Source organism: Hyposmocoma kahamanoa, unplaced genomic scaffold, assembly GCF_003589595.1.
Source record: "Hyposmocoma kahamanoa isolate Upper Pololo Valley unplaced genomic scaffold, ASM358959v1 66, whole genome shotgun sequence".
In the NCBI taxonomy this organism is placed as follows: domain Eukaryota; kingdom Metazoa; phylum Arthropoda; class Insecta; order Lepidoptera; family Cosmopterigidae; genus Hyposmocoma; species Hyposmocoma kahamanoa.
Window position 1 is genome coordinate 7,770,302 of NW_020653854.1, and position 15,497 is coordinate 7,785,798.

General features: G+C 35.0%; 1 protein-coding gene across 5 annotated transcripts in view; it reads right to left on the reverse strand.

Annotated features, from left to right (window-relative positions):
- LOC113231662 (sushi, von Willebrand factor type A, EGF and pentraxin domain-containing protein 1) overlaps positions 1-15,497 on the reverse strand; it is a 115,713-nt gene that overhangs the window by 42,744 nt on the left and 57,472 nt on the right. For all 5 annotated transcript variants that reach the window (XM_026466101.1, XM_026466100.1, XM_026466097.1 and 2 more), the window contains one exon: positions 8,566-8,590. In XM_026466101.1, coding sequence (XP_026321886.1) covers positions 8,566-8,590 — 25 coding nt within the window. The remainder of the gene's footprint in view (positions 1-8,565; positions 8,591-15,497) is intronic.

Below are 15,497 nucleotides of genomic sequence, written 5' to 3' on the forward strand. Positions count from 1 at the left end.
AAGTCCAAACTCATGGTACCACGATTTCGTTTAACTAAGGTAAACGAATCTTTTATGTGGAACTGTATATCTACGTTTTTACAATAAGACTCCGGAGAATATATTAGATTATCATTTCCTAAGTTTAAAACTTGCATTAAAGTATTTTAATTGAAAAGTCATATTACAAAATTGAAGAGTATGTTTTAGATAAAGAAGTATGAAAAGACAACAAGAGTCTAGATTCCACACAATTATGATTCAAAGTATATTCCATGGCATTTAAGTTTATTTGAAAAGAGCGTTTTCAATGTAAAAATTTTACCTATGGAATGAATGATTATTTCATTTCATTTGATTGACTTTGTAAAAAGTCATGGAACAAAAGTTGTTGTTTATGAATGTTAGTAATATGGTCCTGGGAGGTTGTTAGTATTTTAAAAAGAACCCTGTGTATAATATTAATAGACTATGTTATCGACGTACCATCGACTCGGCATTAAAGAACAGAATACCAAGACAATGTAATGGCAGTTGAATAGCAGTAGCTCTATGGTTAGCCAATAACAAGCTACTACACTTAACTTGTAGCAGAATAGGTACCAAACGTACAAAATCCTTCCATTGACACATAACTGAGATGATTTGAAATTAGCAGTATTGGGGCCATCATAGTTATGCCCTACGAGTAGTTTGAGATCAGGTAATTAGTGTACTTGTTTGGCACATTATTATTAATATTAATTATCCTAGGAGCTTAGCGATTGAAAAAATGTGCAGCGGAGATACTACCACGGAACACTTGTACTAAGTGAAAAAGCTTTTAAGGCATTGAAAAAAAACTGTCATACCCTTATCCATCAGGGCGAAGCTTAAAACAGTTCTGATGCTTTTCGGGCAATAGGGATCCCTTGTAAAAGTCCCTTTGTAAATAGCATTAGAATTACGACAACGCGCATGTAATTAATTTCCGTTACTAAGCATTTACTAAACCTTAAATATTTTATTTAAATAACCTTTAGAGAATTCGTAACATTACATAATTTTAAAATACTTTATTGAAAAAAGATACAGAAACGTAAACAGTAATCTAGTTATGCGTAAGATAATCCATGAGTGTAGTGGCATGAACTGCATTTCAAATGCATCGCAACAAAGTGATGTTTGAAAGTAATCGGAAATCAGTTTGGGTACTGTCGGCATTAGTGCACTCCACTTACATTGAGACCATGTCGCAACTTGCCAACAGCTAGTATTAATTCTTTACAGATGTTAACAACATCATTTATTTTGTTAACTAAATTAATTACAAATGTCAATCCGCTTCGTCAGGTAGACACAAATATAAATCAGCAACAGGCTTTGTCACATAAAAATCAACAATGCAATTCGCCAGACTTACTTATTTTTATTTAATTATAAGAACGGAAAAGGACCGCTCTAAATCGTAGCTGGTTCAAGCATCCTCATAACACTGGCGGCATTACCGCGTTGAAATAACTAGTAAGTACCTTTAGACCCCGAAATGGAGGAATTGTAGAGTTTTTATTGCTTTGATGTAAAGTCTATTTTCGAAATCGCCACAAATTTAATATTGCTTAATAGGGTCGCAGAGCGTATGGTAGTATCGTAAAGTAGATACACTAATTTGGTAATAATTATAAAAATTCTTACTATCTTGCCTTAGTTCGTCGTGATTATGATAAAAATGTTTTTCAGAAAATTCAGCCAGAAGAAAGTGTACCCAGAACTCTTTATTTCTTTTGAGTTTTCGTACGTACAATGACTATGTCAAAAGTTGACGATTGAAAGGACACATAGTTAACGAACGACTTAAACGGTGCATGTAACACAGCATCAGAGTGGCCAGAATTGTAAATTTGTAGGTGTACAAGAGATATTCGGATTTTCTCGGGTTCTGATCAGATACAGTGCACAATATATATTGGAATCGGCCAATATTTTCAAGGTACGTATATTCTCAGATTCAGAACGTGTACGACGTAGTGTGCAAACGGTCGTATCAAGAATCTGTAAGTGATCAATTTCTCAACAAATGTATATATTTCTACGTGTTCGTTGATCGTAATCTCTTGCAAATAGCAACACTCCCCCAAACAAATAGATAGCACTGACATCAATGCATGTGTTATAAGTAGAAGAAATTGTTACTTCATTTCGCAATATAGGCTTGAAGTCAAAATCCTAACTTTCACCAAAATCAGTTTAGAGTTTCCTATTTAACGTGACTAAGCAATTTTGCAGTGACGTAGGTAACTAGTTAGTTACCGGACGAGACTGATGTACTCAGGATTCTATCTCCTCGAGGCAAAATTGACTCAATCTATCTGTACACATTCTCGTCTTCTTCAAGCTCTACCCGACTCTCAGCTTTGTGTTAGAACGCATGAGATTGTATATACGGTACACAAAAATGGCGGCTTAGGGCAAGAGGTTTTAAATGTGCTATAAGTTGGCTTAGGTCATTTCTATTAATGGTGTTTGTGATGAAGAGAGAATCTTGAATTCATCTTTCTACCCGTTACGTGTATTTACGAATACTTAGGTAACATTTATACATAAAAAGTAGTAGCAATGGTGCTCCTTGTCTAAGAGTTCATCCTGGAAGTACATGCCATCTTAACTATTTTTGCTGCCAAGCAGTAAGATTTTGAAGGGTAAGGGTGCTGGTGAAATTATGAGCACATGGGATTTGTCAGCTTATGTCTCAGGGTGACAGAAGCAGAGTGGCACTGAAACTGTTATAGACAGGCGTGCTTACCACTAGCCTCACGAAGTGGTCGTCCCGTCATTTGGTATATATAAAAAAAATGTGTTATTTACTTAGTAATTTTCTTTTCGAATATAATAATCTCGGTTTACGCATAAGTCTAACTTCCTCTTTTGTAATGTCCTGTACTTTAGAATCTACACCAAGATTACACAATCCCGGAGGCTGAGTCAACTGCCTAATAACCCATTACTGCAAACATTTAATCTGTGGCAGCAACACGTGTCGGTAGCAATTTCCTGGCTCTGGTGTCTTACTTAAGGTGTTATTGACCGAAACCGCGTCTAAATACGGGCATTCAAATACGTATGTATTGGAATATTATGTTATGTACCTACTCGTAAATTAACTCAAATTATTTATTCAAAAAACAATTTTATTACAAAGAAATAAAAGTTTTATTAAGAGTCAGTCATCATGGGCTATATCAAAGTTTTTTTTAATGGCTTTATCTGTAAGTACCTGCTATAATCATACTGTGAAAATAACTGTAGATAACGTTCTAATTTTAAAAGGAGGTATGGTGAGACTTCTATTAAATTATAAAAAATAAATGATCGTTACTAGTTACGAAGATATTACCGAATCGCACCATCTACACTTGCCCTTAATTGTGGGGTAGATGAAAATGACTATACCAGCAACCTGATGGATTAATTTTCCTCCCAAGTGTCACTTGTTTCCACGTTGACCACTTTACCTACCTAAATTACTAGTTTCGGACAAGAACGTAGTGATACAATTAATTATTATATTAATGACTTTATGAAATAGATTTAATATCAAATTTAAATTCCAATATTAGTTGAGTAGTAATGGTTACTTAAACAGATAATAGAATTACATATTTCACTATTAGAGCGGTTACACATGGGGAATTTTAGCACCAATTCAAACGCGCGTTTTGAATGCGACATAATTATTCTTTCCAATCATTAGTAATACTTATAAATATAAAAATACTGAAAAACTAATTAAATTGCTGCGGACTATGTCTAACTGTGATGCTAAGATGCGTTTAAATTAGTTACCGAAAAATAAACACAGAATACACCGAGAAAATTAATTACATTTAGCAAACAATCGACACCGTAGTAGTAGTAAAGCTCCTAGTGAAAGATTCGTCCAGAGAAGTACTGCCACCTTGCCTATTTCTGCCGCCAAGCAGTAACGTGAGCATTACAGTGTTCCGGTTTAGAAGGGAAAGGTGCTGGTGAAATTACAGGCACATGGGACTTGTTAACTTATGCCTCAGGGTGACGGGCGCAGTGCCCACAAGGTCTTTGCGATTTAAAGCTCTGAATGGCACTGCAACTGTTATGGATAGCCGAGTCGCTTACCACCAGTCGCACGACTTGTTTATCCCGTCACTTGGTATAATAAAAAAAATCATTTCGAAAGTACATCGCGATTGTATTGCTGCTTAAGTTGCGCGTGTGTGTAAAGGTAGACGGTTAGTGACTACATGGCTACTGCATCGCAATAAAATCGCTGCAGACGCGTTGCTAACAGTCGCCGTGTGTACTCACTCTTACTTATAACATTTCAGTCGCCATTACGTAATATAAGAAAAAAGCGAATTATTAACGAAAAAAATAAAATGTTACCTATGAAATTTTGGGCATCAAGATAAGTCCAACAATATCATATAGCCAAAATCGACGAAGCCGCATTGACTACAAGATGTCAAAGAGACATTACCTATGTAATGTTTACTTCTAAGTGTACGTTTGTGTATGCAAACATACACCAGTTAGTGCGGCTGTTGCTTTGTGTACATCATTAATTTTGTTTAAACATATTTGCGATTCTCATTCTCATCAATAAAAGGATGCAAACTATGTGAGAGGCAATATATGTAGTTTCAGTTTTGCCACATAGGTACATCATTTCTCCTGCTCCTAACGCGTAGCCATAAAGTCGCGAATTCTCTGTACAAGTAGTTTCAGACGTATTATTTTTCGGTTTTGTAATGCATAAAATCGAGTCATCATAAAATGATTTTGAAACGACATTAAATATGAGAGTGGTAAAATTAAACGTTAATAAGGTTTGTGATTGATGGCAAAAAGATACCTAGGGTTGAGTTTTATCGATAGAGCAATTAAATACCAAAATTTAATGTTTTATTTTTATTGAATACCATGTTTTGCTATCATGACATTAATTTCTTTTTGTGAAAATACTTCCCTAGATTGTTGTTTTGTACTTTTTGTATCAATATTAATACCAAAACTGAATGTCGCATATTAGCAGTTGCGTTAAATGAGATTTATTATTATAAATTAGTTGTTAAATAGAGTTTACAGAGACGGAATAAAGGACGCGGGTCACGTATTCACTACCTTTTCTTGAACCTACGAACTCTATTTAGCACGTAGACACTTGCCAAGAGACTTAGAAATCTCATTGCGACACATAAATAAAGTTAAAAAAGATTATTTTTATACGATTTCATCTTTGGCTCGACTTTTAGTCGATTTAGAGCGATGCCACATGGGCTTTCCGTCGTCGTTACGACGACATTGAGTTGTGAACCAGCGTCATATTACTTATAAGTCAGATATCACACGGTGCGTTAAAACGGTGCGCGGCGTTAAGGGACCAGGAGAGGAAGCGGGAGGGAGTGCTGCTTTGCGTACGAGGTTGACATAGTTGTCAATTTAAATGACAACGCATATACATAGAGCTTTTTTTATATAATAATAATTGACGGGACGAACAAGTCGTGTACCTGGTGGTAAGCGACACACCTGTCCGGAATAACTGCAGTGCCACTCAAAGCTTGAAATCGTAAAGATCTGATGGGCATTGCCATTGCGCCCGACACCCTGAGACATAAGTTGACAAGTACCATGTGCTTGTAACTTCACCAGCACCCTTGCCTTCGAAACCGGAACGCAGTAATGTTCACTTTACTGCTTGACGACAGAAATAGGTAAGGTGGCAGTACTTCCCCGGACGAACTCTTTCACAAGGAGCTCTACTGCTACTAAAAAGCTTCATAAGGTTACGTACCAAAAACGTAAATGATAGGTTCTATAAGTAATAATGGGGAATCCCTGTGTCGCGGGTGCCATGGATACATATAGACAACCACAAATTACACCCAAACTCACGAAAGAAATAAATGTAGGGCATACAAATATTTCTGCCGGCTGGGAATCGAAACCGGGTCCTCTGCGTGGCAGTCGAGCATTATAACTGTTCCGCCACGGAGGTAGTCAATGTTTATGATGTCACTATTACGTGCTGTATAACCGGCATTAACAAATATAAACACATTCTTTGAAGCTAAACATGATCTCCATACGCTCACATTGCATTCTTCAATGTACGTTAACTCCAATAGCCCGCATACTAACACGTTTTTGCACCAACGATAAAATATCACAAGATAAATAACTATTATGACGTATGAGCAATATGCCATTAGAAACTCTAGATTTGTAGAAATCGGACTGAACTTGTTCCGTGACACATTTCTGGTGACTCATTGGTGATCAGTGCTGACTAGGTACGCTACATTAGAATGTTACATTAGCTGTTTACAATCTTGCAGTTTTACTAAAAATGTATTTGTGGAAACAAATACGGAAATAGAAGACACACAAATTACATTCTTACTTAAAGATGATACGATTTAATTGTGGATTAGAGTAGCTAAAAGTGGATGACCCTTTAAATATATTTTTTAAAGCCCCTCACTAGGGATATCCTGTGTCGCGGGTGCCATAAACACACACATTGACAACAACAAATTACACCCAAACTCACTACAGAAATAAATGTAAACCCAGGACCTCTGCATCGCAGACCAGCATGGTAACCATTCGGCAATAGAGCAATTGGGATGACAGTTTTGTTAATTACTGGTAATTTTTACTATACTTCTATTAAACAAAATTAATCACAGATATGACTTCAAGAATAATATAATCAATGAAACAATTTTAATGAAAAATTGTGAGAATTATAAAACAGTCTGAGATGATTTTAAACGATATCTAGGTATGATTAGCGTCGTTTTCGTTTGTTGACATTTAATCTACATTGAATTGGACTGGAGTATATTCCATAGAGCAAGACTATGAGTGTGTACGTTATTACTATTATTATTAAGAAAGAGTAGATGAAATACATAGTTATTATCTATGATGAAATATGACAAAGATACAATGCCCATTCTATTTTTGAAATTTAATTTTGGGTAGCCTGCGTAAATAACTCACATTAACATAAGTACGAAGGCAATTAAAAAAACATTACAAAACAAAAACAGATTTCCAATATCATCATTGAAAATGGAGTTTAAGAATGGTATTTAGTAACGAAATCGTCGTGTTAATTTAAAACAATACGAGTTTCAATAATTACGTGCGTGTAAAACACGTACTTACGTAGGTATTAACAACGTATTACATACAGCCAGTCAGCGCGTTAATATATTTAGTGGACACCTACTCATAATACTACAAAGTCGATGTAGGAGTGAACATGGGAAATTATTACAACACAGTGTTTGTACTATTGTTTTTTACACCAGGTGTATAGTAGGCGTGAAATATGAATTTGATAGCTTTGCAAAGCGAGTATGCAAGTATGATAATTACCTATAAGGTCAAAGAAATGTAAGTAAAGAAACTCTTCGCGATTTGACAGGTGTGGTTATAATTGATACAAACATCGGACAAACACAAAAAAAATCCTTTGCTCCGGTTTTTTTAATTTTTCTTAAGCGTGAAACACATAGAGAGAGCATTGCGAGTCGAGCGCGGGTCGGGTCGGGATCGCGGCGGGTCTAATTCCGCGCTCGGTGGGTTGTTGTAAAAAAATGATACCAATGAAAGAATTACATGTAAAGATTGTTTGCACTAAGAATAAGTACGAGCTATACCTACCATAATTATTAAAGGAATTATTGTGGTAAAAAAATTAATAAAATTCATAACATTGCAATAAAAATGACATTTTGCGTTAAAAGTTATTCGTTTAAATAGTTTAAATAGTTATTCGTTTGGAAACTAAACAAACGTGACTTGAAATCGTGATTGAACGTGTTTTTAGATGGATTCAGCGATTACTTTGATAAAAATGAAACTCTTAAAATATTTCTTGTCTTGTAATGTAGAAGCCATCGCGCTAATTTCTAAGAAAATACCTTGTTTGTAAACAACGTGAATTACGATTTCTATCATATTACATTAAAGTATAATACTTGAGGTATCATAAGCAGTAATTATTTTAAAAAAGATAGCACATTTAAAAAAATAACTTTGGCTGTACAGTTTGAATCTTTGCCTTTAAAATGTCAATAATTGCTTCTTTCGTCGTCGTTGTTGATATTTGTGAAAAATAATTTTATCTACGTTAATATCATGAACTTGCAGACTTTTCTATAACTATGTTTATTATAATTTAACTATTAAAGGTTTTATTGTTTACGTAAAACAGTTTAAAAGATTTTTAGTTTTGACTTTGACATTGATATTTCTTTTCATCAACTAATGAAATGAAGTAAAATACTTCATCGAGCAATGAAATTTGTAAAATATTTTAATTTTTAACACTTTGTTTAAGTAATGAACTTTATTACTGTAAAATAGGCACTCAATTACGTTTGTCTAAAACTTGGCTCAAGTCTAAACAATATTATTACATTTTCGACTGGGACTTCGAGTCGTTTTATCGTAAGTGGCGTAAAGAAGAAGAACAAACTTGTGCTCTTGACCCTGTACATTAATTTCAGTCAAGTAATATTTAAGTTACTTCTATGTAATTAAATTATAACTTACCATTTGGACATGTGAAGAGGTTTCCCTGGAAACAAAATAAAGAATACAATTAGTGAAATTTCAAAATACATATCGTAAAGCACATAATTAGAAGATAAGCATATAATTACAAGAAATTTAATGAATGAAGCTTAGACTAATATCTTTTTCTTTCAGATAATTATTCTATATATTGTAAGTCAATGATATATCAGCATTATATTTACATATATGTTTTGTTAGTACTTATTATGCGTAATGTACATTCCTTGGTTGCACCTGTTTTGCTTATACCAAATTTCAATCCTAAAATTGCCTGGAATAAATTTCTACGTAGCAATAATATCACCTGTTGCACATTGACTTATTAGTTTTATACATAACTTACTGTTCTGCCACTGTAATTGTATGTGCAACAAAGAATATTTCACTCCTTAATTTCATTCATTCAATATTTTTATTAGGATCTCGGAATTATTTGAAAAAGGAGATAGTGTATAGTGTTAACAGCATTTACGTAAACTCATAATCAAATGTGTCAATTGTTTTCGCAATTATAATTTGGTTAACACGTTGAACGCCACTAAAAAAAAGTGACTTTTCCATTCAGGCCATGGGGGGCACGGGTGGGCCAAACCCATTGAATCCATTCAGGCCACACGGGTCACCGGTGGGCCAAGGCAATGCTTCTCTTTAAACGCGATTTACAAGCCACGAGGTATCGTTATCATTCCAAATAGTAAGAAAGGTGGGCCGCGTGGCCCTGTAGAACACTCAGTTAGCATGGTTCTTATTTTCCACAAAAGACTTAGAATTTATTTACGTTTTTCTATATTTCGTAAGGGTTGTGTCAAATTGCATCAAATGGGACGTATGTAACGTATATAAATATTTAGTATTTTATTGGAAGTTTATATGATATATTTATATAATGGGCTACTAAATCGCCGACCGCGGCCCGCGGCGCAAGAGCACGCGGGGGGAGGTGCACGGGGTGGGCCAAGCGGTGATCCCCGCGGCCCCCGCGGATGTAAAAACGTAATCCCTTCCGCTGAGGCCACGGGGGACACCCGTGCGCCAACATACAATTTAATTGGTTTTTGTAATAAAAACACCAGAGTTTTTAGTTTACAGTGGCAAATACTACATTTTCAATGCATTGTCATTGAAATACAACATTGTAAAAACTCATGAAAATTACGAAATCCTGGTGGCTCCAACGACATTCGTAGTGTGGCCCACATGGTGACCCGCGTGGCGTTCAAGTTGTTAATGAAGATATAATTAGGTGGATGTTATTATAACCGCACTTCTGTATTAAAATTGACATTAGCATTTAATGCGCTTGAATGCCATAGTATTGAAAAAGAAAAACGATTATTGTAATTTCAATAATAAATTGTTACTAACTTCTAATATCGCCTTTGTACGATTCTTAGTAGTAAGCCTTTCAACCAACGGATCGTTGATAACGGCAAAGCGTTCCATTCAAAGCACTAATAATACGTTTGCTTTCTTTGTAAAGAAATTCCAATGATTCCCGATAACAGCCTAAATAAATTTTTATCAGGATTCTAGATACAAAGAAATAGAAAAGGTAATGATATAATTTGCTATTTATACCTCCAAGGTATTTTCTACTACATTTCAATTTAGACTTTGATGTCTTAGTTAATAATAATATTATTATTATTACATGTTTTTAAAATTAAAAGTTATAGCAAGTTTCTCTTTTATAGGTTCTCGTGAAAAATTTTTATTTTTAAGTTAACGTAGTGTTTTTTGCTGGTGATGATGTGATAAAAGTACTTTTGACGTCTTTTCTCATGCGTTGTTATTATACCAAGGTTACGAATTATGTTACATAAAAGTGATTATTTGCTATAAGGTAAGTTGGCGTCTCACCTAAGATACGCCGTTTAGACAGACGTTCAATGTATTGAACAAAGATTAAGGTGCCTAAAACACACTGGCATTTTTAGCGCAACATTAGTAAAATGCGCAGGTCGCTGGCCGCTGTAACGTGCTGGCCAGATGGTTTGCAAGGTGTACAAAACCAGTTAAAATTTCGCTTTTCAAAACATACTGCCAATCATTCTACACCTGCAGCCTCTGGGTCGGTTTTGAAGCGAATGCATACAGTGACCTGTGGGTCCAATATAATAACGCATTCAGGGTTCTGTTGGGCTGCCGTGGCGTTATAGTGCTTCGGAGATGTTTGCGCAGTGACTTCTATGCTATAATGAGAAGACGTTAGGCCTCCATGTTAGCCCGCCTCCGTGGTAGCACCAACGGACTCCTGAGTGTGTTCATAGGCCAGTGGGACTCCCCAATGTTACAGCATTATGTGCAGCAACCACACCAGAATATAATTTTTCATTTTATTTTATTTTCAACCCTACTAACACTAGTCCCAAGAGAATTTTTTACTAACACTTTAGACAAGATTCCGAAATAAATAATAATAATTCTTATTATTAAAATCGCAAAATAATGCAGTTTATATATATTTATTTATATTAATAATGTTTTTTAGCCGACTTCACAAAAAGGACAATTCGACTGTATGTTTTTTATGCAAAATACGCGGTCGTCGGAGTTATCTTCGACTTTGTGAACACTAGTGGTCCCATTTAAATTTGAACAAAATATTCCACGTCGACTTTTGAGGTCGGTTTTTTATTACTCTGTACTGATTAATTAAAAAGTCTAGTCAGGTATTTTACCTTCTGATTTAAGGTCTAATTTGAAACTAAAAAATTAGTTAACCGTCATTTTTTCATTAATTTGTTTTAATTTCCTGCTAATACAGGTTTCTCGAATGGTTCGAGGTTGATTTTTCATTCTTGTAATTTTCGTAAACTTTAGTTAGAAAGGATTTTTTATTTATCAATGTTAAACTGTTGTAACGTTAAACTGCTTTGTCAGCAAATTTAAGAGGAATTTTTTTTGTTTAATTTCGATTTCTTCAATAAACATTGTACTGTACTTGTACCGTGAGAGTAATAATCGAGGGGAGCATAGAAGGGAAAAGAAAGAGAGCAAAGAGAGAACAAATAACAACGATAAAGAGGTCAAGGACCTGGCTGCGAACCGTGAGGAGTGGAGGAGGCTACGCTGACAAGAACCTGGCTCTTAAATTTAGTAGCAGTAGAGCTCCTTGTGAAAGAGTTCGTCTAGGGAAGTATGGCGCTACTTACCCTTACCTATTTCTGCCGCCAAGCAATAATGTGAGATAAAATTACGGACACATGGGATTTGTCAACTTATGTCTCAGGGTGACAGGCACAGTCCACTGGCGCCCCTAAGATTAAAAGTTCCAAGTAACGAACGAAGGCACACGGCGTCTCTAACGCGCAGCTGTGTTTTCATCTTCCATTTTTTTTATAAAAAATAAAAATATACCAAAATCGTCATGGACACCGTGTGTTTCTAGGGCGAGTGACGGGTTAACCGCGGACTGAACGTATTAACTATCATTAATATAGTTTTAGAAACATACTATCTATATTGAATTATAAACTGACTCCGTGGCCGCAGAGGTCCCGGGTTCGATTCGAATATTTGTATGGCCTACATTTATTTGTATCGTGAGTTTGGGTGTAATTTGTAGTTGTGTATATGTGAGTCCATGGCACCCGCGATACAGGGTTGTCCTAGGCCGGAACTATGAAAAAAAAATTGACGATCTTCGTGCTGAGTGGCTTGCATACCGGTTTTCATGGTGTCGCCATCTCTGAGTTGCCCCGATCGAACCCCGGCCGAGTTAATGTAGAAAACTAACTTTTCTATATTGTCTCGGGTTTGAGTGCTTGTGGTACTATCGTTGTTTCTGATTTCCATGTCACTAGTGTTTTGATTACTTATTTTGGAGCCAGAGCAACGTATGTGTTGTGTAATATTTATTTGTTTACACGCAAACATTTCTAAGACTTAGATTTCATTTGAAAAAATGCAACTTTCCCAGTAAGTATGTTTGAAAAACTAGGTTAAACCCAATAGCATTGGCTTTAACGCCAACGATGTACAATTGTACGTAGGCACAAGCAATTTTCTAACTACGCGTGCAATACAATAAATCCAGACCGCGTTCCATTTTCCATTCGGAAATAGACATGAAACAGAATGGGCGCCGGAATGAAACAGTTGGAATGGCTTGCCAAACCAGGGAAAGTGACTTTGCGAGGACACCTGCTACCCATGACCGAGAACAAAATCTATTTCAAACGCCCCAGCGACAATCGACTGTCAGAGTAAATGAATTGAATGTAGATTCGGATAATTGTCGCTGTACACTGCTAATACGGGTCCATTGAATACTGCAATAACCCCTGTTATTGCAGTCTACTGACGTCACATATATATGTAATAAAAGCCCTCCATTTCACAACACAGATCTGAACTATACACGTCTGCTAACCTACTGAACTTTGTTTCGAAAATATGATTAGTTCGTATGATTTGTTTCACTTTCATTTTTATTTGTATACTAGTTGACGCCTGCAACTTCGTCTGTATAGAAGAGATACTTCAAGTAGCCTGCTGCATTTACCTGAGAAATGATCATTTCTCCATACAAACTTTCATGCCCTATTTCACCGCCTTCAAGATTAATTTTTTGTAACACAATGTAGCCAATTCCCTTCTCCTAGGTTCCATCTATCTCTATATCAAAATCCATCAAAGTTGGTTCAATGATTTAGGTGTAAAAATGTAACAACTGTAACAACTCTTACGGCGTTCTTATTTGTATTATAAACGAGTAATAGCCTTGTTTTAAAAATTAGTTCACACTGAAATTACTACGTGTTAATTGTCCTGCACCGTAAGTACAATGTCATGTATACGTTCAGAAACTCACACAAAAGCAGAAGCAATATTCGTAGAGTTAATCAAAGTAAACAACTTTGTTTGCGGACTATGCGGTTAATTTACCAATTCATACATCACTGCTTTTACTAAAACAAACATTGCGTCGAAAGGGCAAACTGTATTTTGAGAGATAATAAGTATAAATTTATTGATGAATCTATGTGAAAAGGATTATAACGGGTTTGAATTTAGCCGGATAATAGCAAATTCCAATCCAATTATAATCGATTATACATTAATTACAATAGCTATTTAATACATGAATACCTGATAGGCTGGTACTGTTATATAACATTATAATCGTTCTTGGTGAGAATATAAAGCGGAGGCTTTAGGAACGTCGTAGGTATACAAAATTGGTATTTACGGGTAATTAAGAACCTGCGTTTTGTTTCTCTAATAGTTTTGTTTCAATAATTTCAGAATCATTAAGAATGTTATTACGATTTCTTTGTAGTAGATAAGGTCGTTGTTTTTATTAATACGAGTGTCAACTTCATATAGATACTACCTTGCGTAACAGGTTAATAAAATGAGGCCTTTATTTTGCTTTCGAATAATTAATGTTGAAAAAGTGTTTACTGTTGAGCGTCGATTTTATTACCAGGGCTTAAAAGCCTTCGTGGCATTGACATATTACGGTTTTTAATAAATTTCAACCGCTACCACGGATTTCACAATGTTAAAAAACCGTTACAATCAAGGTTAATAAGTTATTAAATGGTTACATGTTATAGTACTCCTATTAATTGATAGTCATTTGGATCAAGGAAAATTATACGCTAAATGATAAATACAATATGCAATTGTATAACACCATGACATTTTATGAAATAAATATTGCAATTATCAAGTAAATTTAGAATAAAACAGTCGAGAATATTGGCCTCTTTTTGCAAACCATGAACGTTTCTCGGAGAAGAGAAAACCGAGCAGACATAATTGAAACTCTGCTCTACTATCCTCGTATTAAAACGATTGTTTTTTTTGTTCCTATTGATGCCCAATTTGCTTCATCCATTGCACGAGACAACGGTAAAAGTAGTTAGGCAGGTATTGAATACCACCGGGTCTTATGAAGTCTATACAAATGGCTTGCGAAATGATGTCTTCGCAATAGGAGTTTAATAACCCATAGGTAATATACAGTTTGTTTACCATACAATGCGATGTACTTCAAATATGATTGAGAGACAAGCAGAATGTACCGTAGCTTCGGATAACACGGGATTCCGTGCCATAATAAAAAGATCAATTTTTAATGATTCTGTATTGTTCGTTTCATAGCCCATGTTTTGTCTAATCGATGGCCAAATTATGAACAAATTTTGCAATGTATTCTAATATTTTATATCTGCAGAATTTCGTCAAATTCTAAATGAAAATTTTGACTTATCAAACTTCTTAGTCAGCAATATAAAGGAACGAGACCATTTTCGCCTTAATTTCAACTATTTTACAGCTCTAAGGATTTTATACTCCTAGCAGCATGAGAGCTGTATTAAATTTTTCATTATTTTCATCACAGAGTAAATAAAATTCTCATAAAAGTATTACAATGTTCGAGCTCTGTAGCTGTTCTGAATTTTTGTTAAATAAATCTCGTTCATTCGTGTACTTCGAAGGTCGGTAAAGTAATAATAATAAGCTTAATCCAGGAGGATTCCTGGTCAAAGTCAAAGTTAAATAATAATTTATTCCATAGGTAAAATGTTTACACTTGAAAATGTCATTTTTTAAGGTATTGCTCGTTCACTGTGCCGATTTCCCTGAGAAGAACGAGCAAGAAACTCTAGGGATAGCTCTTTTCAATCAAAATTAAACGCTTTAGAATACATTTTGAATCACATTTGAGTGGAATCTAGACTCATGTTGTCTTTCCATACATCTTTATTTAACACGTAGTCTACAATTTTGTAATATTTCTTTTCAATTAAAATACTTGTAAAGTAAGTTTTAAACTTAGGAAATGATAATCTTAATGTATGCTCCGAAATCTTACTGTAAACACGTATACAGTTCGCCATAAAAGAATCGTTTACCTTAGTTAAACGAAATCGTGGTACCATGAGTTTGGACTT